Source organism: Bos indicus x Bos taurus, chromosome 12, assembly GCF_003369695.1.
Source record: "Bos indicus x Bos taurus breed Angus x Brahman F1 hybrid chromosome 12, Bos_hybrid_MaternalHap_v2.0, whole genome shotgun sequence".
In the NCBI taxonomy this organism is placed as follows: domain Eukaryota; kingdom Metazoa; phylum Chordata; class Mammalia; order Artiodactyla; family Bovidae; genus Bos; species Bos indicus x Bos taurus.
In genome coordinates, this window is record NC_040087.1 from 20,192,115 (window position 1) to 20,220,028 (window position 27,914).

Below are 27,914 nucleotides of genomic sequence, written 5' to 3' on the forward strand. Positions count from 1 at the left end.
AATAAACTCACTTTGCCAAATTTAATTGTCGTAGGCACAGAGGTGCATAGAACATGATTTTTGCAACACAGAGTTCTTTGAGCAAGGATGACCACACTTTACTGTCTATACTCAAAATGATCAATGCAGTTTGTGTGTAATCTTTGTGAATCAGTGAAAAACCTTTCCTCTGCTAGATGTTCTCAAATCGCCACCCGCAGCTCCTCTGCACTGTGGACTCTGAGATACAGGGAGTAGAGAAGCCATTCACAGACCACACCCGAGAGCAAAGAGTAGCATCCCTAAGCCCGGGCCTGGCTGCAGACTAGTAAGTGCTGCTCAGACACAGGGAAATAAACACGTGCACCAGCTTGTCCGTGAGGCCATCATGCTCCAGCAGCAGAATAATGAGTACCTTGTGAATGAATGAAACATGGATGCTAAAGAACTTTCCTTCTTCCCTGCCTTCTAGGTGGCCAACATTCTCAGGATTTTTTTTTTTTTTTTTCCATTTGTATACTGTTTGAAGGTGGTGATGGTTCTAAAAACATTCAATACTTTGACTTTTAGGAAAGGGCATAAAATTTAAAGTGCATCATTGTTAGTTGGGGACCTTTTTTAGCAAATTGTGTCCAAGGAGGTTCATCTTTTCCTCACTGAAGGAAGCAGTTGGTGTAAGATCTAAAGTTATCTTTAGATCTGGGGCAGACCCACAGCAGCACCAGGGGACATAAATATAGCTGTCTTGCTCTAACTAAGGTAACAGGCATATTTGTTTCTTTCTTATTTTTCTCCTTCCAAAAACGAGGCATATTTCTTTCTCTCAAATATCTGTCTTCCTTAGTAACACAGAGATCTAAAACTGCCCTTGAAGGATTTAGCCTTTGATATGGTTGCTGGAGGGTAGGTTCTTTTTTTCTGTTGTTGCACAAAGAATTCACAGATGAGATTCGGAGGCGAAGTGAGCAAAGGGTTTATTGAGTGACAGTACACTGTCAGGAGGGAGCCTGGGCAGGCTCAGAGCAGCAGCAATTGAAAGCAGCAGTTTTCCTTTTGACAAGCTGGTTATAGGGGATGTGAAGGATTAGGTGGAGTATTCATTCAGGGGGGCGGGGTTGAGGGGGTGATTTCCTGGTTTTCGTCCCAGCCCCACCTTCCAGAGATGAGGGGGAGTTTCTGTCCTTGCGTGGTCTTGCTCGGATCTGTCGTGGCCCCGGTGCGCGGTGGGCACTGCTCTGTGCAATGCTAATTCTGTTGTAACGTGGGCATAGTGAGCAAAAGGTGACATTCGGACCAGAGGTTCCCATATTCCTTTGTTTGCTGCCAGGTCCCTTGTCATCACAAGACTTATGATCGCCTGTCAGCCCAGAGGTTCCCACTTTTCTGTTTGCCCCTTGGACCTCTGTCATTGTAAGATATATGTGGTCACCCGACCCATGCCCCCTCCTTTGCTCATGTCTGGCTAATGGCCTGCTCTGACGTTCCCCTAAAGGAGTCTGCACCCTTCAAATCTTTTAAGGGTCAGAGGGTCCATGATCTGTCTTCTGAAGCTGCCTCAAGCTGAGCAGGGGCATTGTGCCTGCCTGTGGGGCCCAGATCACCTTGCCCTCTGTCAGAGATGAGGTCTCGGGGTCCTTGACAGTGGCAGAGACAGAGAGTGGGGAGTAGACAGAGGCTGCGGCCCTGTCCCACGGATGTTGGTGGTCCCCGTTGTCATGAAAAGAAAGTGAAGTCACTCAGTCATGTCCGACTCTTTGCAACCCCATGGACTGTAGCCTACCAGGTTCCTCCATCCATGGGATTTTCTAGGCAAGAGCACTGGAGTGGGGTGCCATGGGTTGAAATTCCAGGTGTATCATCATCTGTAGGTGACTCTGTTGTAACCTGAAGAAACGAACTTAACAAGCAGGTTAAAAGGGACAGGGCCAAAAGTCAGTAAAAGTAGGATTGCAGTCAGAGGTCCAAGCAGGGGCAGGAACCAGGTTATGTTTGATAACACCCCTCTGACTGCAGGCCAGAAGCGGGTGGCACTGGGGTCACCCATCCTGAAAGTGTGTAGCCTTGGGGCCTGTTCGTGTGTGCTTTGGGCGCCTTCTTCCGCCTGGCCAGGGGTGTCGATGTCGGTGCAGCACAGTTTACTGATTACTGCACAGACCCTCCCTGCTCAGCTGGGAGATAGTCCAGGGCTCTCTGTTCTGCATCACTACATCTGCTAGGAAATAAAGGGATCCCCTGTAATCCTGGTCAGAGTCGATAGAATATCTGACAGGTTACAGAGCATTGCCTCAAGGGAGGCAAAGCCCCCTCCCCCGCCATGGGGACACACCAAACTAGTAGCAGCCCCAGTGCCTTCCAGTATGTGGCCCGTATGGGTGGTTACACCTGCATTCCTCTGATTGCTGGGTTGGCCAAGTGTGCCACAAGCAAGGCAGTATCTATACAAGGAAAGTGAAAGTCGCTCAGTCGTGTCTGGCTCTTTGCAACCCCATGGACTATATAGTCCAGGGAATTCTCCAGGCCGGAATACTGGAGTGGGTAGCCTTTTCCTTCCCCAGGGGATCTTCCCAACCCAGGGATCAAACCCAGGTCTCCCGCATTGCAGGCAGATTCTTTACCAGCTGAGCCACCAGGGAAGCCCATGCAAGGAAAGGTCACAGCCGATCCCAGGGAGAGGCAGAGGGGTTGGGGTTGGTTGTTCTGAGGAGGGAAGTGGCTTATGTTTCAGCCACAAAGGGACCAATACCTGGAGGAAGTGCATGCCTGGCGCACTTCAGAGGAGTTGAGAAACTCCTTAAGTGGTTTGTCCGAGAGGGGTGCCCGTGAAGCTTGGAGAGAGGCCCACCATTATGAGAGCAGTTGTGAGGTGTGAAGACGCGGTAGGACACAAGTCATGGGACTCTGAGGCCAGCAGGGTTGCCACGCGACCGCGACCTCCACGTTGGCCAAGGTTGGCAGGACTAGGCGCCTGTAGCCAGTCCCGACAGAGGGGCCCCTGCAGGGCCCCCAAATGGTAGTGCTCCTCTCTGTTACAGGAGCCCTGTCCCTGAAGGTTCACGGGAAGTCTCCTCTCCATCCCCAAGGATTCACCCCTGGGGTGCATTCTCAGTCCCGGGGAGAAGTTTTTAAAACAGGAAAAGCTCATCGTCTTTTGTAATACAGCCGGGCCCCAGTGTAAACTTGAGGACAAGGAAGCCTGGCTAGAAAATGGAGCTTCAACTATAATAGCATCCTATGAATAGGTTTTATGAAAGGCAGAGAAATTGGATAGAGTTTCCTTATGTTCAGTCCCTTATGACCCTAAGAGAGAATCCAGAGCTATGCACGTCCTGTGTTGGGGAAGCTTGTCAGTTGGGACTGGTTCAGATTCTACAAAAACCCTCTCTGGTAGCATCTCTGGAGGAAAGTAAGTCTTGGACAGAAGCACCTAAGTCCTGATGCTCTTTCACCATCTTCACCCCTCCAGCACCGTGTAATCCTCTTTACTCTCCCGTGCAAGAAGTGCAGCAGAGTGCCCGTGCCCCCTCACCCCCCACCCCCTGAGAAGCAGTAGGCAGACCTCAGGGAAATACCGGAGTCCGTACCCCTTTGCTTTGTCTGGCCTCAGCCAGCGCTGCCTTCACTTAGGCTGCTTCTCAGGGGCCCCTGGCCGGTTCACTGAAGGATTCTGGGAGCTGATCTTTCCTTGGACCTTACTTGGAAGGACCCTGAATGTTGTCATTTCCCACTGCCGCGCCCCTGAGGAAAAGACCCCTATCTGGGCACAGCCTCAAGCATTTGATGATGAATTATGTATCATCTAACCCACTTACTGCCCCGTGGGCATCACGGCAGTGCCACTGATTGATCCCAAGTGGGACTATGAACCAGGCCAGCCCGGTGTCCCTAGAAGAGCACGCACAACCCTTTGCTTCATTGAAGGGACAAGATGGTGCACAGTTAAACCTGTCAGCTGTGATAGGGTTGAAGAGGTCACCCAAGGTCAGAATGAACCCTGTTTCCCGCCCGGTTGGTAGATGCCTCAGAAAGTATATGAACGTGGACCAGACACTTTTGAGGGACGTGTTGTGCTTGCAACTTACTTCATTTACCAGTTGGTCCCCGACATCTGTTAGAAACTTCAAAAGCTCACCCTGGGGTCCCCAACCCCTCTCAGCCTTTTTGTTGAGGCGGCCTTCAGTGTCTTTAACAATAGAGTCCAGGCTGAGGAAGAAAGGAAGAAGCAGCATGACTTAAGAAGGGCCCACTGGCAGGCCAGACGTCAGCAGCCGTCATGGTGGGATGTAACCCTCTTCCTGATCACCACAGAGGTGCTCCCAGAAGACCCCCGCCAGGTAAAGGAGCCTGTTTTAGCAGTGGGAACCCCAAACACTGGAGCAGAGAATGCCCAGGAAATAGGTCCTGGCCTCAACCCGAGGCTCACTCTGTAGGAAGATGGGCCATGGAACGAGAGGAAGCCCTTAGCTCTGAAGGAAGCGAGGAACTCCCCCAAGCCAGTCACGGCCGTGGTTGACTGATGAGATCCAGGACTTGCCAGGGCCCCTCAGAATACAGCGACCGTCACATGGGACGGACGTGGCGGACCACTGGCGGGGCAGGTACTCTCGTCCAGTTTCCAGTGGACACAGAAGCCGCTTACTCCGTCCTCATTTCTCATGCTGGGCGTCTTGTCCCCGAAACCTGCTCTGTTGTTGGGGTATAAGGAAGGCCAAAACAAAAACGTTTGACCACCCCTCTAACTTATACCTGGGGAAAGACCATCATAACTCTCAAGCCTCTTGTCATGCCCGAGCGCCCTAGCCCATTATTGGGAAGAGACTTTCTCTCAGCCTTGGGGGCAACTTTTGCTCTTCCTGAAAATGAAAATTAAGGCCTATTTTTGGCTGAACCTATGTGTCATACAAGACTCAGACAGTCTAGCCCATATTTTCTCCGGAAATTGGAAAACTTACAGATCCACAGATCTCGGATCAAAGAATCCCAGGATCGGCAAAATTTGCCACTTCATTAAAAATCACCGTTAAGGAAGCTAGTATCTTCTTGCCTTCTAAGTGTCGGTTCCCCATAAAACCAGAGGCTCAACAGGGCCTCAAACCCTGATCTCAAAATTCATCAAATGTGAGCATTTGGTATTGTGCCCGTCTCCTTGTAATAACCCAGCCCCGCCTGTCCTCAAAGGAAATGGGGCATATAGAATGCTGTAAGGTCTTCAACTCATCAGTGAAGTTGTGATTCCTCTCCATCTAATCATCCCAGTCTATACTCCAGCTTTTCTCAGATCCCGGAGGACACGGCCTGGTTTATAGTCCTTGATCTTAAAGATGCCTCCTTCTCTATACCTGTTCAGTCTGATTCCCAGTACCTCTCTCCCTTTGAATGGACCAATCCAGACACCAATGTGACCCGACAATATACCTGAACTGTCCTTCCCCAGGGATTCTGGGACAGCTGACACCTGCTTGGCAGTGCCCTAGCGAAGTAACTGCAGGCATTTAAATTAGAGATGGGGGCATTATTACAATACATAGATGGCCTCGTTATTTGCAGTCCCTTGAAGGAAGCCTCAGACTAAACCACTGCACAGATCCTCAGTTTCCTGGCTCCAGAGGATATCCCCATGGAAGGCCCAAATTTCCTCCCAGAGAGTCACCTTCCTGGGACATGTTCTAAGCACAGGAGAGTACATCTTTAACAGCAGTCCTCCACCTACAACCACCACATTCAAAGAGACAGCTCAGAATCTTCTTAGAAGTGGCTGGATTTTGAAGGATTTGGGTCCCTGGGTTTTGTCTCACACCATGCAATGCTGGAGACCCCGGTTTGATTCCTGGGTCAGGAAGATCTGCTGGAGAAGGGATAGGCTACCCACTCCAGTATTCTTGGGCTTCCCTGGGGGCTCAGCTGGTAAAGAATCTGCCTGCAATGCAGGAGACCTCAGACCTCAGTTCGATCCCTAGGTTGGGAAGATCCCCTGGAGATACCCAGTCCAGTATTCTGGTCTGGAGAATTCCATGGACCATATAATCCATGGGGTCACAAAGATTCGAACATGACTGAGCAACTTTCACTTCATCTGCAGTGGAAGCTCAGAGTCTTAACCACTGGAATGCCAGTAAGTCCCAAGCCAATATTCCATTTATATGTGTATCACATCTTTATCCATTCATCTGTCAATGGACACCGAGTTTTCATTTAGAGAGATGAATTTAGGAGTTGGATAATGGAGAGAATGTGAATGTACTTAGTGCCACTGAGCTGTACAGAGATTAAATATGGTTAGAATAGTATGTTCTGTATTATGTGACTTGTACCACAAAAAAAAAAAAAAAAAAAAGTTTTTAATGGCTCTGACTAGTGCCCCAGCCCTAGAGATTCCAGATCTAAACAAGCTCTTTACTGTTTTCCCCAGAAAAACAGGATTAGCCCTGGGAATTCTTGCCCCAAAGGTGGGACCAGTCCCATGGCTGATGGCATATTTCTCCAAGCAGTTGGACCCAGTGGCCTCTGGCTGCCTCACATTCTGTGAGGGGGGCCTCCAGTCAGCCATTGGTGTCCCTAATTTCTACCAGATGGCTAGAAGCCTTTCCAGTTAAGACCGAGGGAGCCCAGGAGGTAATAAAGGCATTGCTTAAGGAAATAATTCCTCAGTTGAGACTTCCACGGTCCATACAGAGTGGCCACAGTCCCTTTTTTGTGGCTCGGGTCACCCAACTAGTCTCTCCAGCCCTGGGCACTTGCCCCCACCTCTGCACTGCCTGGAGGCCTCAGTCGTCAGGGAAAGTGGAAAAGGCAAATCAGACTTTAAAAAGAACCCTGGCTAAACTTTGTCAAGAGACATCGGAACCATGGACAAAGCTTTTACCCACAGCCCTCCTGAGAATCAGGGCAGCACCCAAAATAGGGCTAAGGCTCAGCCCCTTTGGAATGACTGGCCGCAGGTAGGCCCTTTGTTCCTTCAGATATTTTGGTGGACACCAGAACTGGTGAGCTCACTAAGTAACTGATTAACTGGGGACAAACTCAACAGGCGATTTCATGGGCGGGTGGGGGCCGGGTTACCTGCCTTGAGGCAGCACTTTGTAACCTGTCAGATATTCTGTCTACTCTGGCCAGGATCACGGGGGACCCCTTAATTCCATAGCAAATATAGTGATGGAGAACAGATAGGCCTGGACTGTCTCCCAGCTGAACAGGAAGGGTCTGTGCAGTAATCAGTAAACTGTGCTGCACCACACTCACCCCGGCCAGGTGGAGGAAGGTGCCCAAAGCACGTATGAAAAGGCCCCAAGGCTATACACTTTCAGGAAGGGTGACCTCGGTGCCACCCACTTCTGGCCTGCAGTCAGAGGGGTGTTATCAAATACAACCTAGTTACTGCCCCTGCTTGGACCTCTGATCACAATAATGCGTTTGCTGATTTTGGGTCCCATCCCTTTTTAACCTGCTTGTTAAGTTCGTTTCTTTGGGTTAAAACAGTGTCAGCTACAGATGAAGATACACCAGGGATTTCAACTCATCCTTCATGACAATAGGGAACACCAACATCCGCGGGAGAGGGCCGCAGCCTCTGTCTACTCCCACTGTCTGTCTCTGCCACTGTCAAGGACCCCGAGACCTCATCTCTGACAGAGGGCAAGGTGATCTGGGCCCCGCAGGCAGGCACAATGCCCCTGCTTAGCTTGAGGCAGCTCCAGAAGACAGATCATGGACCCTCTGACTCTTAAAAGTATCTGAAGGGCTCAGATTCCTTGAGAAGGGAAATGTTAGAGCAGACCATTAGCCAGACATGAGCAGAGAAGGAGGCATGGGTCAGGTGACCATAATACATCTCGCAATGACAGGAGCCCTGGAGCAAACAGAAAAGTGGGAACCTCTGAGCTAACAAGAAGCCATACATCTTATGAGAACAAGGTCCCAGAGGCAAAGAAAGAAATGCAGGAACCTCTGATCCGAATGTAACCTTTTGCTCACTATGCCCACGTTACAACAGAATTAGCATTGCACAGAGCAGTGCCCACCATGCACTGGTGCCATGACAGATCCGAGCAAGACCACACAAGGACAGAAACTCCCCGTTCTCTTGGGAAGGTGGGGCTGGGACAGTAACCCAGAAATTACCCCCCGAACTCCTTCCTCCCAGATAAATATTCCACCCAGTCCTTCACACCCCATATAACCAGCTTGCCAGAAGGATGTCACCATGTCCCTTGAGCCTGGCCACACTCCTTCCTGAGAGTGCACTGTCGTTCAATACATCTTTGCTTACTTGGCCTCCGAGTCTCATCTCCCAAATTCTTTCTGCAACAAAACAAGAACCTACCCTCTGGCCACACAAAGACGGCCACAGACAATACATAAATGAATCAGTACAGCTGTATTCCAGTAAATCTTCATTTGTAAAAACAGACAGATAGCCTGTGGGCAGTAAGGTAAATCTTGCTCAGCCCAGATTTCTCCTACATCTCAGCTTCATCTTCAGGATTATTTTAGTTGCTTTCTAAGGTTTCCTGCTCTATTGTGTCTTCCTGGGGCTCTAGCGTGTACATCGCAAACTGCACTGGATAATGTACTGTAGTTTAAACAACAGTAGGATAATGTCTATTAACTTTCCCATCTGTGTCCAGGACTTGCTTGATTCTTACAGAAATATAGTTGATCATTTGCAGAAAATAACATTCCAGTGGCCATTAGGTATCTTTGCATCTCTTTTGCCTTAATATGTTTCACATTATTTTATAACTCTTAAGTTTGCTTCTTTTGAGGCCAGCTTCCAAACCTCACCCCCTTCTGTCTTTTAACTTGGCCAGTGTCAGCTCACAGAGCTGAATGTGGGGATGTGGCTGAGTTTTCTCTGCAAATCACTTGCAGGAATGATAAGACCAAGCTTAGCGTTAATTCCTGTGTTGTCTGCTGTCTGCCCTTCTCTTTCCAGAGCGGTACCCATTCAATCAGATGCGTTGTTCCTGTCTTTCTGAACCACTTTTCTGTTTCTTCTGAAGCATTCGCCTAAATCTGCAGTGATTCAGTCTTTTACATAACAAAAATTTAAGTAGATGTTACAGTTAATATAAACATACTCAACGGTATGCTGGTGAAAACTTTCAAGATGTGTCATTCTGCCCACTTGTGTTACACATGTGCTGTGGCGGCTTTAGCTCTGACTTTACAGTTCTTTGTTTAGTGAAAGCTTGGTGAGAAGAGTGAAGCCGGGAACAAGCCTGCATTTCCTAGTGTGGGTCCATGTTGGATCATATCAGCGTCTCCACAAGGAGCTTGAAAATCTGTAGAGTCCCAGTTGTGATCAGTTCCCCACGTTAAACATCAAGACTCACCTGCCTGCCTTGTGCCTTCTACGAAATAAGCATGTCACAACTCCTGCTATACTGTAAACACAGAGGCCACAGTCTAGCTCTTGACCAGATTCTCACATTTGTTGATTGCAAAATGCTCATGTGAAAGGTGAAAGCAGGAGGGAACGGCTGACTTAATTGCGTTGGGTCCCATGCAAAGAGCACCTGTAACAAAAGGTGAGATCTCACCTCAAGTCCTCTGCTAGGCGACCTTAAGCCTGTTCACGTAACCACTGTGCTTCCCTCTGCTGCCTGCTTGCTTTGCAAGGTTGTTCTTATGTGGATAAAATGAGATAAACGGAAAGGACACAAAGATGGAAATAATAAGAATACTGTTCCCATACTCCTAGATGGACATCACACTGGTCCTGCAGGTGAATAAAGGGGGTTCTGGCTGGACCCCTGGCCACCATAAAGGAAATTCTCTTCTTTGATTTATGTGTCTGCATGCGCCCCCTTACACTGTCCTGGAAGTCCACGTTCATCTAGATGCCCCCCGTCCTTGTAGTATGTGATCATACTGCTAGACAACCTCAGGACTGGGTCATGGGCTTGCGTGCTCACACCCTGTCACCACCAAAGCTGCTTCTTGGAAGGGACGTCTGGCTTAGAACGTTCCTAGAAAAGTGGTAAAAAGTGAAGGGACTTGTAAAGAATAAGCGCTCTGCAGAGTCTGCAGCTCCATTTGGCTGCCACAGGGTTCCAAACTGTTCATATTTTTTTTTAATGGATTGATGTAAGTGTCAAGGTGACATTTGACAGTTCACTGCTCTAACATTGCAGAAAGCAAAGTTATCAGATGAGCCCGTAATGGCAAAAGAAGATTACACTAAGTTTAACTCCAAAGATTTCAAGACTGTAAAGGTACGTGTCCGGGTGTTAGTAGCATACTCCTGAATCCCGTGGCTGATGCTGCTGCGTGGGGACTCCAGGAACGACTGCATGCTTGACTGTGATTTTATCATTTTAACTGTGAAGAATTATTAACTTGAGTTTCAGTGACTTTAGAACTATTTCAAAATTGTGAGTGACAATGAAAGTATCAAGCAAGGAAGACCTTTTTACAGACAAAGAAAGGCAGAGTTATTAGCAAGAGTGTGCCTAAGCTTCGTAATATAGTATATCCAGAGTGGTAGGGTGGGGCAGAGAAACAGGCTTCAAAGGTAATGTTTTGTCAACTCAACTGCCTAGTAGCTTCCAGAAATTATGACAATAACAATTATTAACACATAACTCAGCAATCACCCCAGCAAATATTTTCATAACATTCCTTACTAAGCTTTATCCTTCACATCATTCATTATAAATACATATGTAGCTTTCAGAATTGGCATACATATGTATTGGAGTTGTGCCCTTTTCATTTAGCTCTGTATTGTAAAAATATTGATGTCATTAAGATTTCTTTGAAAAATTATAAATGATTTCATGATATTCAGTCACTGTTACTTTATTTCACCATGTAGAATATAATCTATTTAATTCCCCTATTTTTGGACACATGTTATTCTGCTTCTTTTTGTCTAAATGAAGTGATAAAACATTCTTACTTACAGTCTGCATCTCTATTTCATTAGACACAATTTAAAACTAAGAGTAAAGGCTTAGAAAACATGAGCTCTTTCCATGATTACTGAGACACATACATAGCTAAGAAGCTTTCCAAAAAGGTAGCAGAAATTTATCCTCCCAGCCATTACTGCTGATGAGTGTTCATCTCACAGTCTTGACAGCATTGATTATTGGTTTTATTCTTTAAAATTTCGCCTGTCTAATTAGGTTACATTTCTTTGGGTAGAAAGGTTGTTTTTCCAAATGCTTATTGCCTATCTGCAGTTTTGTTAGTTTTCAGTTCATGTCTCTTGCCTGATTTTACATTAGGATAGTAATGTTTTTCTTGTTGATTTGTAAGAGCTCAATCTAAATTAAGGCTATTAACACTTTTCATGACATATAAAGTACAAATCATTTTCCAATTTTTTTAGCCTTTTCATTCAACTTTTGAACTGTTTTTTAAGCTTTTCTGAGGATTAAATTTCAAAGTTTTTTTTATGATTTTCTCATTATTTTTAGGCTTAGACCTTGCCTGCCCCAAGATAAATTAATTCCACTTAGATTTTAGCAACACTTACTCTCCCTTAGGTTTCATGGTTTCTAAAATTTGTATTCTTTACACGTATTTATCTAGGCATGGCATATCAGGGAATAATCCAACTTGAGATTTGACTAAATAGCTGTTTGTGTCAGTGCTTTCGTGAGCAGGGATGTTTTTGAATTTCTCCATGAGGAATATTTCCGCCCCACCCTTCTCAGTGCTGCTTCCCAGCGTGTCGCCTTGGGTGCAGCACCAGTGAGCTAAGAGGTTGAACCAGGATGTGAGTTAAGTGCAGGGGACAGAGGATAACTTGTCTCAGAGAGACTGTCCCTCTTCCCCATCCAGCCAAAACATAAGCCTAGTAAATTATAAGTGACAGAATGTAAGAAGCAAGTTTCCAGGGATCATATACTGACTGTGTCCTTAAAAGATACTTTGGCAGTGACTTTGTCTCACAGCTCGCCGGGAGACAGATGATTTCTTCTTTGCCGATTCCCATCACTTACACTTCTGTTGAACACTAAAGTACATACAATCAGCTGCTGTTTCCCTCTGCCAGTGCTTTGTTATAGGACATGCACGGCAAAACAAAACCAAACAAAAACATTGACCAGGAAGAGATAGAGTTTTAAAAGGCAGAGTTATTTGGAGTCAGCTTTTCGGAAGGTGCTTTTCGTGGTTGGAGGAAAAGGGAGTGCTATCCTGCTGGTCCTGGGAGCAGCACAGGTTATCTTGTGAATGTAACCGCTCTGCCCTTGGTGTCCCAGAGAGCCTCTGAATGAAGTCAGATGGTAGCAGGCTGTGAATTATTCATCACGTGGTAATACAAGGCTATAATTCCTCCCTCTGACAATTGCTGCCTGTGTCAGTTCGATTGTTTGTGTTATTGCACTTAATGCACCCTCCAGAATTTTCTCCCCACAAGTAAACCATCAGTTGTAACATTCCACTCCTTAGAAGGCAGCAGTTTTATCTCCTGCCTGTTGACATACTTTGTCTCAGGTATGAATTCTGAGCAGAAATCAGAACTTTTACAAAGAATCACTCCTTATGAGGCATGTTTTTAGCAGCATGCTTACCTCCCTGAACGAACCTTGAGACATGCATGGTCTTGTCTGATTTGCATGTGTGATTTATAAGTGTTACATTTGTAATGATTTTTCTCTTCTTATTTTCATTAACAGAAAAATAGCAAAATGACCGCAGCTCAGAAGGCTTTGGCTAAAGTTGACAAGAGTGGAATGAAAAGTATTGATTCCTTTTTTGGTACAAAACATGTTAAAAAAAAATAGGAAAGATTTGAACCTTTGAAAGTGAAATTGAGCAAAAATATCTGCCTTCTTCATGTCCCACTTTTGTCCTTCCTCCTTGCTACTGTACTTCCAAACCCTTAATTACCACCTTTTGAAAAAAGGTAGGATGAGGGCAATTTTCAGATTCACTTGAACATTTCTTTGTATTTGAATTTTGTGTTTCCTGAACAAAATATGGGAAAGTAATTGTGAAACATCATGGCTTATAGCCTTTGGAGTTTTATTTGACACCATGAAAAGTAATCAAGTGAGTAGAATTAACCTTGAGCATCACAAATTCCTCAATAAACTGACATGTGACAATGTTTGAGTGTGTGCTTGTTATTTTATCCCACTTTGCACATGGTAGCTATGGCAACACGGTTTTCATTATACAGACAGAAATCAGATAACACAACTATCAGATTAACTACTCATTTTTAAAAGTTTAATTTTTGGTAAATCTTTTGTTTAATATATTTTTCTGTTTTATGAATATATGTTCTTTGTAGAAAATAGATAAAACTACAAAATAGAAAATATAATGTCCTATTTATTACCTGAAGATAATATGATGCATTTTCTTATATAATAATTTTTAAATGAATTATAGTGGTAATTTTATAACCTTTTTTCTTGATGTCATTTGATGAGCATTTTCCTAGACCACTATTCTTCATAAATATGCTTTTTAGTGACAGTAATTTTTAATTATTTGAGTGTTTCATTATTTAATAATCATGGCCCTTTTTTTTTTTAGATGTGGGCTTACTGATTCATAACTAAGTTTTTCAAATATATAGTTGTGGGAATATATTTCACAGAAAGCTTATAGGATCTTGCACTCTAACAAATGATGGTATGAGTTCTTATCTTATTAGCTTTGAACAGTATCTTTGCAAGTTAGTGGGGGGAAAAAAGGCATGTTAGTGTGACTTTAACTTATATTTTCCTGATTAGTAATGTCAGTTGAAGAAAAACCCACACAACCTACAAGTTGAGAGTTACATTTTATTCCAGGGCTTTTCAGCTTACTTTGTGTATCCTCTTGATTAGATTACCTTTCGAGCACCCACAGAAGTAATGCTGTGTCTTTCTTAATGCACCATGTTAAGTCAAGAGTCACATGACCCAATACTAGAGATGTTAACTTTAATCACTTAGTTAAGGTGGTGTCCACCAGGTTCATTCACCATAATGTTATTTTTCTCTTTGCAGTTAATAAGTAATTTGTGGGCAAATACTCTGGGACTTAGAAGTATTCTATTCCTCACCCAACACTCACCTACATGTTTTAAAATAAACCTACTAACAGTTTTTCCAACTCCATCATTTCTTCTGTATTTATTCCTTTTACATTTAGTTGGCACTCCATTTATTTATTCATTTATGAGTTAATATGGACTTGTAGGTTATTTTATCCAGTGAGTTAAATTACAATATTCTGTTCCTCATATTGTCCCAGAAGGGTCAGTGAGAGTCCCTTCAAGCTGGCCCCTGTATCTTTTTGCTGTGTTTCCATCATTTTTAAATACTTCATTATTTCTTTTGTAAGAGGGTATCCCAGGCTCTTTGTGTATTTTCCCTATCCAAGCCCTGGAATCAGCCTTTTTCCTAAGGAGTCAGAGTTCCTTTTAGAAAAGAATGGTGTTTAGAAACCAAGATCCAGGCAAGAGGTGTGCTCATTGCTACTATTGATCTATGTGTGTGATTTTTTTGTAGATTTCCTTTATCATGCTGAAGAAGTTCTTTTCTGTTCACTGAGAACAGAATCATGAACAGGTATTGAATTTTGTCAAATAATTTTTCATCATCTATTGATGATCATACATTGTTCCTTTAGTAAAGGAATATCTAGGAATATCTTTCAATAGGGCTACCCAGGTGGAAAGGAACCCGTGTGCCAATGCAGGAGACACAGGAGAGCGTGGGTTCCATACCTGGGTCAAGGAAGACCTCCTGGAGGAAGAAATGGCAACCAATTCCAGTATTCTTGCCTGGGAAATCCCAAGAACAGAGGAGCCTGCCCATGGTGAAGAGGAACTAAAGAGCCTCTTGAGGGTGAAAAAGGAGAGTGAAAAAGCTGGCTTAAAACTCAACATTCAAAAAACTAAGATCCCATTACTTCATGCCAAACAGAAGAGGGAAAAGTGGAAACAGTGACAGACTTTATTTTCTTGTGCTCCAAAATCACTGTGTGTGGTGACTGCAGCCAAGAAATTAAAAGACGCTTGCTCCTTGGAAGAAAAGCTATGACAAACCTAGACAGCCTATTAAAAAGCAGAGACATCACTTTGCCAACAAAGGTCCACCTAGTCAAAGCTATAGTTTTCCCAGTGGTCATGTATGTATGGATGTGAGAGTTAGATCATGAAGACTGAGTACTACAGAATTTATGCTTTCAAATTGTGCTGGAGAAAAGTCTTGAGGGTCCCTTGGACAACAAGGAGATCAAACCAATCAATCCTAAAGGAAATCAACCCTGAATAGTCATTGGATGGACTGATGCTAAAAGCTGAAGCTCCAATACTTTGGCCACCTGATGGGAAGAGCCAACTCATTGGAAAAGACTCTGATACTGGGAAGGATTGAAGGCAGGAGAAGAGGGCCACAGGATGAGATGGTTGGATGGCATCACCAACTCAGTGGACATGAATTTGAGCAAAATCCAGGAGATAGTGAAGGACAGGGAAGTCTGGTGTGCTGCAGTCCATGGGGTCACAAAGAGTCAGACACGACTGAACAACTGAACAGCAACAACGTCTTTCAATATGTGAAATACAATGATTGATTTTTGAATGTTGACTGTACACTCCTGGGATAAACTCTACTTGGTCTTTTCATATTTAGTATTGTGTTTTACTGCCTAATATTTTGTTAAGGATTTTTGTATCTCTGTTCCTGAGGGATATTGGTCTAGTTTTCCTTATTTGTAATGATTTTGTCTAGTTTTGGTATCAGAGTAATACTAGCTTTATTAAATGAGTTGGGGAGTATTATCTCATCACCTGTTTCCTGAAAACGTTGTGAGATTAGTATTGGTTTTATGTTGGACATAATTCACCAATAAAGCCATTTGGCCTGTGATTTTTATTTTTTCTGAGAATTTTTTTAATTACTAGTTCAATTTCTATACTAGACATAGAACTATTCTAATGTTCTCCTTTTTCATGTGCCAGCTTTAGTAATTTATGTTTTTCAAGAAAGGTATCTATTTCATCTAGTGTCAGCTTCATTGGCATAAGTTGCTTTTTATATTTTTATGTCTGTGAACCTGTAGTGATAGTCCTTCTTTCCTACCTGCTTTGGTTATTTGTTTCTCTGTTTTCTTGATTATTCTCATCAAATTGGGAACATTTCTGGCCAGTATTTCTTAAAATACTATTCTGTTCTTCACCTGTCCCCCTTTTTCTCTTCACCCCCTTGGTTTTTGGGACTCCAGTCACAGGTATGCTAAACCACTTGATGTCCCATAGATCCCTTCATTGATTTCTGTTCTTCTTCATGTTCAATTTTACTTTGTCTTTAGCGTTTCATCTTCTATTAACCTCAGTTAGTGAATTTGTATTTCATATATTGGAATTTTCTTCTCTAGATGTTCCTTTTTTTTTGTATCTTCCCATTTCTCTCCTCATTGTGTTTTCCTTCAGATAGTTTGTTATAGTTACAATGTGTGTGTGCTAAGTCACTTCAGTCATGTACAACTGTTTGTGACCCTGTGGACTGTAGCCTGCCAGGATCCTCTGTCCATGGGATTCTCCAGGCAAGAATGCTAGAGTGGGTTGCCATGCCCTCCTCTAGGGGATCTTCGCAACCCAGGGATCAAACCCATCTTATATCTCCTACGTTGGCAATAGCTGCTTAAATCGATGACATTTCTGTGTTTATTTCTTTCTTCTCTTTTGTCTTTATCTTTTGAAATAATTTTAGACTTACAGAAAAGTTGCAAAAAAGTAGAGACTTTACATATACCCTTTACCCAGCTTCCTCTAACCATAACATCCTACGTAACCAGTACAGTTAAAACCAGGATCCTTACAGTAATACAGTTCAGTTCAGTTCAGTCACTTAGTTGTGTCTGACTCTTTGCGACCCCATGGACCACAGCACGCCATGCCTCCCTGTCCATCACCAACTCCTGGAGTTTACCCAAACCCATGTCCATTGTGTCCGTGATGCCATCCAACCATCTCATCCTCTGTCTTCCCCTTCTCCTCCTGCCTTCAGTCTTTCTCGGCATCAGGGTCTTTTCAGATGAGTCAGCTCTTCACATTAGGTGGCCAAAGTACTGGAGTTTCAGCTTCACCATCAGTTTTTCCAATGAACACTCAGGACTGATCTCCTTTAGGATGGACTGGTTGGATCTCCTTGCAGTCCAAGGGACTCTCAAGAGTCTTCTCTAACACCACAGTTCAAAAGCATCAATTCTTTGGCACACAGCTTTCTTTATAGTCCAACTCTCATATCCATACATGACTACTGGAAAAACCATAGGTTTGATTAGAAGGACCATTGTTGCAAAGTAATGTCTCTGCTTTTTAATATGCTGTCTAGGCTGGTTATAACTTTCCTTCCAAGGAGTAAGCATCTTTTAATTTCATGGCTGCAATCACCATCTGCAGTGATTTTGGAGCCCAAAAAAATAAAGTTAGCCACTGTTTCTACTGTTTCTCCATCTATTTGCCATGAAGTGATGGGACCAGATGCCATAATCATAGTTTTCTGAATGTTGAGCTTTAAGCCAACATTTTCACTCTCTTTTTTCTCTTTCATCAAGAGGCTCTTTAGTTCTTCTTCACTTTCTGCCATAAGGGTGGTGTCATCTACGTATCTGAGGTTATTGATATTTCTCCTGGCAGTATTGATTCCAGCTTGTGCTTCATCTAGCCCAGCATTTCACATGATGTACTCTGCATATAAGTTAAATAAGCAGGGTGACAATATGCAGCCTTGACATACTCCTTTTCCTATTTGGAATCAGTCTGTTGTTCCATGTCCTGTTCTAACTGTTGCTTCCTGACCTGCATACAGATTTCTCAAGAAGCAGGTCAGGTGGTCTGGTATTCTCATCTCTTGAAGAATTTTCCACAATTTATTGTGATCCACACAGTCAAAGGCTTTGGTGTAGTCAATGAAGCAGAAATAGATGTTTTTCTGGAACTCTCTTGCTCTTTCAATGATCCAGCAGATGTTGGCAATTTGATTTCTGGTTCCTCTGCCTTTTCTAAAACTAGCTTGAACATCTGGAAGTTCACGGTTCACGTATTGCCAAAGCCTGGCGTGGAGAATTTTGAGCATTACTTTACTAGCGTGTGAGATGAGTGCAATTGTGTGGTAGTTTGAGCATTCTTTGGCATTGCCTTTCTTTGGGATTGGAATGAAAACTGACCTTTTCCAGTCCTGTGGCCACTGGTGAGTTGTCCAAATTTGCTGACATATTGAGTGCAGCACTTTCACAGCATCATCTTTTAGGATTTGAAATAGCTCAACTGGAATTCCATCACCTCCACTAGCTTTGTTCATAGTGATGCTTTCTAAGGCCCACTTGACTTCACATTCCAGGATGTCTGGCTCTAGGTGAGTAATCACACCATCGTGATTATCTGGGTCGTGAAGATCTTTTTTGTACAGTTCTTCTGTGTATTCTTGCCACCTCTTCTTAATATCTTCTGCTTCTGTTAGGTCCATACTATTTCTGTCCTTTATCGAGCCCATCTTTGTATGAAATGTTCCCTTGGTATCTCTAATTTTCTTGAAGAGATCTCTGGTCTTTCCCATTCTATTGTTTTTCCTCTATTTCTTTGCACTGATCACTGAGGAAGGCTTTCTTATCTCTCCTTGCTATTCTTTGGACCTCTGCATTCAAATGGGTATATTTTTCCTTTTCTCCTTTGCTTTTTGCTTCTCTTTTCACAGCTACTTGTAAGGCCTCCTTAGGCAGCCATTTTGCTTTTTTGCATTTCTTTTTCTTGGGGATGGTCTTGATCCCTGCCTCCTGTACAGTGTCATAAACCTCCATCCATAGTTCTTCAGGCACTCTGTCAGATCTAGTCCCTTAAATCTATTTCTCACTTCCACTGTATAATCGTAAGAGATTTGATTTAGGTCATACCTGAATGGTCTAGTGGTTTTCCCTACTTTCTTCAATTTCAGTCTGAATTTGGCAATAAGGAGTTAATGATCTGAGCCACAGTCAGCTCCCAGTCTTGTTTTTGCTGCCTGTATAGAGCTTCTCCATCTTTGGCTGCAAAGAATATAATCAGTCTGATTTCGGTGTTGGCCATCTGGTGATGTCCATGTGTAGAGTCTTGTCTTATGTTGTTGGAAGAGGGTGTTTGCTATGATCAGTGTGTTCTCTTGGCAAACTCTATTAGTAATACCGAATTATTAACTAATCTCCTACCTTATTTGAGTTTCACCTATTTTTATACTAATGTTGTTTTTCTATTCCAGAATCCAATCCATCCTTCCCCATTGCATTTAGTGAGCATATCCCCTCTTTTTTTATAATGTGTCTCTCAGTCTTTGTCTTTCAATGACCTTAACGCTTTGATAGCACTATCCTGTTGTTTTCTGACATTCTTCTTAATTTTTGAGATACCTTGAAATTGTCCTGATTCTCATGTGATCATTTCATAATACTGCTAAGCTGCTAAATCACCTCAGTCGTGTCCGACTCTGTGTGACCCCATAGACAGCAGCCCACCAGGCTGCCCCGTCCCTGGGATTCTCCAGGCAAGAACACTGGAGTGGGTTGCCATTTCCTTCTCCAATGCATGAAAGTGAAAAGTGAAAGTGAAGTCGCTTAGTCGTGTCCAACTCTTAGCGGCCCCATGGACTGCAGCTTACCAGGCTCCTCCGTCCATGGTATTTTCCAGGCAAGAGTACTGGAGTGGAGTGCCATTGCCTTCATAATACTAGTAATTAATAATACTAACAGCAACAAATACTGTGTAGCTTTTATGTGTTTGATACTGTTCTGAGCATTTTACAAATAATAACATTTAATCCCCACAGCGTCTATAGTTGTAAGGCAGGGTGCCATAGGAGCCAAAGGGCAGAGGTTGAGAGAAAGGCTACTTAAACTTCTGGATTATCAGCCCTGCTGTAGGTAAGCTCCTTAAGAGCAGGAACTCTGCACTATTCACATTTGGGTTTTCCCATAATATTTTATGGAAAAATCCAAATTTTGGGGCCAATGTAATACATGACAGGTGGGCAGGTTGAGTAATCTAACCAGTATCCTCACTAATTGAGACTTAACTTTTTTCCCCCAAGGGTCAAAGTCATGATCTTGGTCTGTCTTGGTCTTTTAAAATGTCTAAGCTATTATGTGGCCTTCTGTTTGGTCCTTGAACGTGCCGCACTGTCACACATCAGTGGCATCGTGTGACCAGTTTATCTTGTATACCCTTCCTCCAGATCTTCACCTGATTGCTTCCATCATGCCATTACTTCTTATCTCAAACATCATTTTTTCAGAGACCCAGTTCCTGACCTTCCTCCCTTGCTGCCAACCCTCCTACTTGTCCATCCCATCTTCCTCCTCACCCTGCACAGAGCCTTGCCTGACTAGGTCACAGTTAATGTCCAAAGCATCTCACATGGGGCAGCACAGAGTAGGCCTTCTATAATGGCATGAGATAATCAGTTGATCAATTAATCAGTGTGAACTGAACACCTTCGAAAATGATCTGCAGTACAACATTGGGTTCCTTGACATGTTATGGCTGAACTTTGAAATTCAAGTTTGATTCTGATTCGTTTTCAGTGGCATGCTTAAATTTGAAGTCTAAGGACATATTCATAAACTCCTCGTGTAGGCTTAGAAATGTGCGTGCTTGCTCAGTTGTGTCTGCCTCTTTGTGACCCCATGGACTGTAGCCTGCCAGGCTCCCCTGTCCATGGAATTATTCAGGCATAAGTACTGGAGTGGGTAGTCAATCCCTTCTCCAGGGTGTAATAGAAATAAATAAGTATAATCTTTAATCTTTGGATAAAGGCTGTGAATTTTCTTCTGTCAGTTGATTAACTGCTCTTACTGTAATCGTTTTATCTGTGTCAGAACATCCACAGTTAGAATACATCATTTATATCTGTGTTAGTGTTAATAAATTTGCCTTTACGTGACATTTAGAGATTATTCATATAAAGCCCATAACCTAAGTTATTGAAGTTTGAAAATATATGTGGTCTGTATACTCCTGTCTTCAAGAAGTTTTTATTTTTTTCAGCTTTATTGAGGTATAATTGACAAATTTATATTATATATTTAAAGTGTACAATGTGATACTCTAATACACATGTACATTGTGAAATGATAACCACAACCAAGCTAAGTAACGTATTTATTACATCACATGTTTATCTGTGTGATGAGAACCCTAAAGATCTGTTTTCTCAGCAAATTTCAAGTATATAATACAGTGTTATTAACTGTAGTCACTATGCTATACCTTAGATTCCAGGAGCTTTAAATAAATGCTCACACATGACTTAGCTGTAGATTAAATGGGAATTTGTGAAATCATCAGTTTTGTCTTCCATATTTGAATTTACCTTTGATGTCAAAGTGAAGTTCTTACTTGCAGTGTTGACTCTGCGTTGACTCGTAATTGAAAAATGAAATACTAAAGGTGTTACACGTGCCACGTGCTCTTTGGGGGAATAATATGAGGAACGAATCAATGTGGGCTCATGTAAGCATGCCAATATACACAAATAGACACATTTATGCACACACCAGACTTACATGTATACACATATATAGCCTATCCTTCTTTTGAGTGTAAAGAATTTCAAACTAGAGACTTTTTAGACTTTATTACTCAAACATTGGGATTCCATACCTTCCTCAAATCCTTCGGCGCTTTGCGTCTCTTATCTACCTCATTTATCTTTTTTTTTTTAATTTTTATTTTAATTTTTTAACTTTACAATATTGTATTGGTTTTGCCATATATCAAAATGAATCCGCCACAGGTATACATCATTTATCTTTTTTATTAATGTGCTGAGTTTGGAGAAAGCTTCGAAAAATTTCTGCCAACTGTAAAACCGCGTGTGTACACAGACAAGAACCTCCATTCTTTTCATCAACCATATGCATTTCTGAAACTGATCTCAGATTAGCAGCATTCTCTCCTTTTTCGTGCCTGATTTATCTTTAAATTTTCCTTGTGCTGTGGCTCTCAGGCTTTCTCATCTTCCAGGTTTGTGCTTCTCTGGTTCTGACTCCCAAGGAGATTCCCCTCCATCAGGTTTAACATGGACGTCAAATGGGACTCTTGTTTGATCGGTTCGGGTCTGTTTTTACTGGGCCACAGTCCATTGCCAGGACCCTATTTCTCTTTTGGGGTGCCTTAGTTAGATACCACGGAGAAGGCAATGGCACCCACCCCACTCCAGCACTCTTGCCTGGGAAATCCCATGGACGGAGGAGCCTGGTAGGCTACCGTCCATGAATTCACTAAGAATTGGACACGACTGAGCGACTTCACTTTCACTTTTCACTTTCATGCATTGGAGAAGGAAATGGCAACCCACTCCAGTATTCTTGCTTGGAGAATCCCAGGGACGGAGGAGCCTAGTGGGCTTCCGTCTCTGGGGTCACACAGAGTCGGACACGACTGACGTGACTTAGCAGCAGCAGCTGCAGCAGCAGTTAGATACCAAGGCAATTTGGAAATGAGGAAGTAAAATGTACCCATTTACTTATTACTAAATGCACAGTGTCTACACTGCATGCAAACTTACAACAATAACAGTAAACAGATGGAAGTGAGTGAAGGGGAAAATGACCAGCCATGTTTCAAATTAAGTTTACTTTTAAAAAAGTAAAATAATTGGTCTGAAAAGACCAATTAATTTAAAAGAACTGGGTTTATATTCCTACTCCTGCCTCAACGCTGACCTGTGGACAAGCTACTAGCAGGGCTGGCCCTCAGTGGTGTCCTCCGTGTGAGATGAGACTAGGCCACTGGGTTGTTTGATGTTCTGCCTTGTGGTCGCCCTTGTGGTCGCTGGCTGCTCCGGAAGCCTCCTCTCCATACTGTGAGGAGGATGCTCTTAGAGGAGCATCTGTCTCAGGCTTACCGAGCATCAGGCCCTCCTCTGAGCTCCTTGGGTGGATTATCTCATCTATTTCGCTGGAAGGAAATACCCCAGCATGCTCGCTCTGGCTGTTGTGTTCCTGGTATAGATTTGTTTCTTGTCTTCATTTTCCATAGATTACATTACTTTGCAGTGGAAAGAAAGAAAGCGAATTCTTGAAAAGTCATAATAAAGATCAACAACGTGTTTTGCCCTTTTTAAGTGCTTCTCACGTGCATTTATGTGTTTGAAATCCTTCCAGAAACCAATGTGGCAATTGGTATTATTTCCCTTGTTTTACAGTTGAGAAAAGTAAGGTCACCTTTTTTGCCCAGAATCGCATGGCTAATAAAGGTGTCAGAAGCTAAACTTAGGACTTCTGTCTCCCAAACCCTCCATGCCAAATTAATTCCCTTTCCCCTAACTTTGACTTTTGTTATATCCTGAGAAGTCACCCCTTCACCAGATTTGAAAGACAACCTCTTCACATAGGTTGACTTTCTTGGTTCTTGCAGTTGGTTGAACTTAAACTAGCTGCCTTGTAACAATCACACTTTTTTGTTTTTGGGTGTTTTGTTTCTTTTTCCCCAAACAGTCCTTCCTCCAGGACTAACCCACAATTTGGAGCTCTCCAGATATCGCTGCATGATAGAGTTGAACCTCTTGGTGAAAAACAAGCAGCTCTGAGTCTAGGAAGGCAGGTGAAAGGCTGTTGTTTACTGTCCTTGGAAGATGTCCACAGGCTTTGACCTCATCTTAATAAGGAAGAAATGATTAGATTCATACACCTTTTTATACACAGATTTATATACTCCTTGGGGTCATTAGACTGATGAAAAGTGCCTTATATGTAATAGTTTTACAGGTTTTACAGCAATCCTGTATCATTAGTTAAATTAATCTTTACCACAACCTTATAAGGCAGACCAGAAAGGGGGTGCATCCCTGTTTCATAGATGGTCAAAGTGAGGTCACCCAGACTGAGTGGCCGCGCCAGACACTGTTCTTCCACCCCCAAGCCCAGCCCTCTCTGTTTTTTGCCTCCACAAGGTTCTTATCATTGTGTGTACAGCTTTATGGCTGTTTATCCTTCAGTACCTGAAGCAGGAAATGGCAATCCACTCGTTTTCTTGCCTGGAGAATCCCATGGACAGAGGAGCCTGGCAGGCTGTAATCTTTGGGGTCACAAAGAGTCGGACATGACTGAGTACAGATCCCTCAGGATTCTGTTTTAATCGTGAGTTTTATCCTAAGAAAGGAAAATCAGATTTAATCCTGCTTCTGTTCATAATGAATTCTGCAGGTCACTTTATCCTCAGCAGTGCTGAGCCAGAATTCAAGTAAAGCTTCCACTTAGCCCATGCATTTGCATGTTAAGTCTCTAATTCAGCTGTCAGCTTTTTAGCAGTTACTGTACTTTGGTTAATAAATGTTTTTGATGGTCTCACATAATCAAGGCTATTTGAGGCAGGGAGGGGGCTGGAGAGAAGCACCAAATTTACAGATAATCGGAGCCTCTTCACGACATTAAAAGAACTGTTGCCTTACACATGGGTTTTGATCAGGATGTGTAAAATTAAAGTTAGTCAAGTTCTTAGTTCTTTCAAAAGAAAAAAGGAGCCAAGGAATAGGGCTTAGATTCATTTATTCTTTTAAGAGCAGCCGCTTTGTGCCAGTGTTGTCTGGGCACTAGAAATGCAGCTGTCCACATGGCAGACAAAAATACCTGCCTTCAAGAAGTTTCTGCTCTAGGGAGGTGGAGACAGGGGCTGTCAGGCGTTGCTGGGGGCTGTGGAAGAAGCCAGACTGGGAGGTGGCCAGAGTCCTGGTGAGGTCGGTGGTCAGGAAAGGCCTCACCTCTGCCCCATCTTATCCGCATTATGGCATGGAAACCTGGCTTCCATCAACATCTTTTTTGATAACATAGCTCCACAATAATTATGTTTGAAGTTTAGTCCTCAGAAACCAGCTTTCAGTAGTCATGCTTGTTCCGTGGCATTCTTCAGGGGATATTAAGGACTACTACTTCTACCAGCAAGTCTGTATTCATTTTTTTATACATTGATCTGCATGAGGAAAAGAGAAAAATTATTAAGAATTATCCATCTTAGAACTTTTTTCATGTGTTTCTTGAATTTTCTTTTTTTTTCCCCTAAAATGAGGGTGTCCATTCCCAGACTATGGGCAACCTGACTGTTATTTTGCATTTCACTCCCTTTGAGCACGGGAAGGAAACTGGGTCTCACCCACCTCCTGCAGTCTAACATTGACCCTCGAATGTCACCAGATGGAAACCCCTTCCTTTGTCTGAAGGCTTCTCTCTTTTTATTTACCGTCTGAGCCACCAGGGTAGCCCATTTATATGCATATATATATATGCATATATATATATATACACATGTATATATATGTGTATATATATGAGGAGGAAATGGCAACCCATTCCAATATCCTTGCCTGGAGAATTCCATGGACAGAGGAGCCTGGCGGCCTATAGTCCATGAGATCGCGAAGAGTTGGACACAACTGAACAACTATCACTCAATATATTTTATTTGTTTTTTGGCTGTGCTGGGTCTTAGTTGCTGCGTGGGCTTTCTCTAGTTGCAGCGAGTGGCGGCTACTCTTCGTTGCAGTGCGCTGGCTTTCACTGTGGTGGCGTCTCTTGCGGTGGCGCACAGGCTCAGTAGTTGGGGCTCCCGGGCTCTAGAGCGCAGGCTCCGTAGTTGGGGCGCACAGGCTTGGTTGCCCCGCAGCATGTGGGATCTTTCCGGATCAGGGGATGAACCCACCTCTCCTTCATTGGCAGACAGATTCATTACCATTGAGCCACCAGGGAAGCCCTGAGGGCTTCTCTTTGAAGCCCAAGTGCACAGCTGCTGGTCTCAGGATTGAACCCGCCACCCTTGCTTTCCTGTTGTGAAAGTGCAGACGGACGGTCCTTGGGGTTGCAGGTGACTGTGTCTCCTCACCAGGATGCAACGTCTGCTTTCCTTTTCTCCCTAGGTGGCAGCACAAAGACAGAAAAGGGACAAGTGACCGCAGATCCACGCAAGGCTCTTCTGCTTCTCCTGTGATCTAAGACTCTCCCAAAGGGCTACATACAACTTCTTCTGCACTTTCTGGAAAATCACCAAATGCCAAAAGAAGCGTTTTAAAGGACTAACCACGAATGCTTTATTTCTATGAGCAACACCACTAGTCCCTTCGAGCAGAGGCAACTCCCCGTGGAGGCGACTGTCATGGAACTAGAAAGCACCCCAAATGTGAACCTGCCCTGAGGAATTCAGGCCACATCAGTGCTCTGCTGATCTACCCGCCATAAAACTGTGGATTTTTACATCCCAGTGCTTCAGATTGCAACACATCGGGGGCAGACGGCTCCTTGTGAGTTTCGGGTCATTTCTTATGCCCGACCCCATTGACCTGCTCTGCTTTCCTGGGGTTAAGAGAGCACTATTAGGTCGGCATGTGGTGACTGTAAGTACTAGGTTCCACACCAGAAGCTTTGACAAACCAAGTTTCTAGACTTACTTAAGAAAAAAAAAGGAGGGGGGGATTTCCCTGGCATTCCAGGGATTAGAGCTTGGAGTTTTCATTGCTGTTCCCCGGGCTCAATCCCTGGTCAGGAAACTAGGATCCTGCAAGCTGCTCAGTGTGGTTAAAAAAAAAAAAAGCCTGACCTTTCTTTACTCCTTATCAATTTTGGCAGCTTCTAGTTCATAACAATACCTGAACATGTGCATTTTATGATCTGCTGGGGTTGTAAACTTTGCTTCATTTTTAAAAGACTTGTCCAATATGTGCATTATTATTATTATTTACAGTGAGGGCATAAGATATGGGGGAAAGTTAGAAGTAGATGCCAAAAAGTAATTTGGCGGAGAATTCTGTGAGTAGTAAGTATGATTAAGGGGTGGCGGGAGGTTTTGTGCAAACAGGTCAGGGAGTTCATGAACCTGGTGAGCTTGCTCTTCAAGAGGTGGAAGCCACGCGGGTGATCTTCATGCCTCAGACAGGACCCCAAACCTCTTCTTCAGGAAATAATTTTGCTTCTGATTGTCTTCCTCCATCAGGTAAGTAGGTTCTGGAAAGTACACTGTAGTTTTTTATATACTTCTTACACACAGGGACCTTCAACACTCCCAGGCTTTTGGGGTTGATGCTATGTTGTATTTGTAGGGAATCCTCACTTCCAAGGGCTTCCCTTGTAGCTCAGTCAGTAATGAGTCTGCCTGCAATGTAGGAGACTTGGGTTCGATTCCTGGGTCAGGAAGATCCCCTGGAGAAGGAAATGGCAACCCACTCCAATATTCTTGCCTGGAGAATCCCATGGACAGAGGAGCCTGGCAGGCTACAGTCTATGGGGTCCCCACTAAGCACACACACACACACACATCTCTAAAGACCCAGTTCTAGAAGTCTGTTGTGGAATTCAGGATGTATGTACCACAGGCTTCCAAGAGGGGGCGCTCCAGAGAACTCATCTATTTGATAAGCCAGACCATGTGGATAAGAGTCAAGAGCCTAACAACATATAGTTTAATACACAGTTGTGGAGTTAAAATCCAGCTTTTCTGCCCTCTCCTTGCACAATCCGAAACTGTCTTTGGAGGTAAGTGGCCATATATTTTGGCCCCAAGTTTCCTTCTCTAGCAGACAATAACCAAATGACAACTCGCCAGTAGGAACTGAAGTCCCCTGTCCCTCCCACACCCCTGCCTCACTTCCGGTCTCTCAGCGATTCCTCGTTTATGGTGAAGCACCCCGTCCTCCCGGGACCTCAAGGCCTTGCCTGCCGAACCTCCGGCTCTGTGGTGTGTACGAAGAACCTGATGTCCTTCCAGGGCTCGGAACTTGGGAACATGCTGGCCGGGGGTGCCCAGCCCCCCCAATAAAGACCTGAGCCCAGAGTCTTCAGTGGGCTCCCAAGCGGTCACCGCGCGCCTGTGGCCGCTCTTGGCCATGGGGTGCGCTCTCAGGGGACCGAGTGACCCCTCTCCAGGGGAGACAAGCCCAAGGAAGCCTGCTCCCGATTTCTCCCACTCCGCCTGTTCTTTTCGCTTGCGACTCGGCTCTGTGTCCTCCTCACACCACTGCATAAATCTC

The 27,914-nt window shown here is 43.8% G+C and overlaps 1 protein-coding gene across 7 annotated transcripts in view; it reads left to right on the forward strand.

Annotated features, from left to right (window-relative positions):
• The window catches only part of RNASEH2B (ribonuclease H2 subunit B), a 62,843-nt gene extending 49,802 nt beyond the window's left edge, over positions 1–13,041 (forward strand). For all 7 annotated transcript variants that reach the window (XM_027557302.1, XM_027557303.1, XM_027557308.1 and 4 more), the window contains 2 exons: positions 10,110–10,190; positions 12,606–13,041. In XM_027557302.1, coding sequence (XP_027413103.1) covers positions 10,110–10,190; positions 12,606–12,713 — 189 coding nt within the window. In that variant the 3' untranslated portion in view covers positions 12,714–13,041. The remainder of the gene's footprint in view (positions 1–10,109; positions 10,191–12,605) is intronic.
• Positions 13,042–27,914: the final 14,873 nt, after the last annotated feature.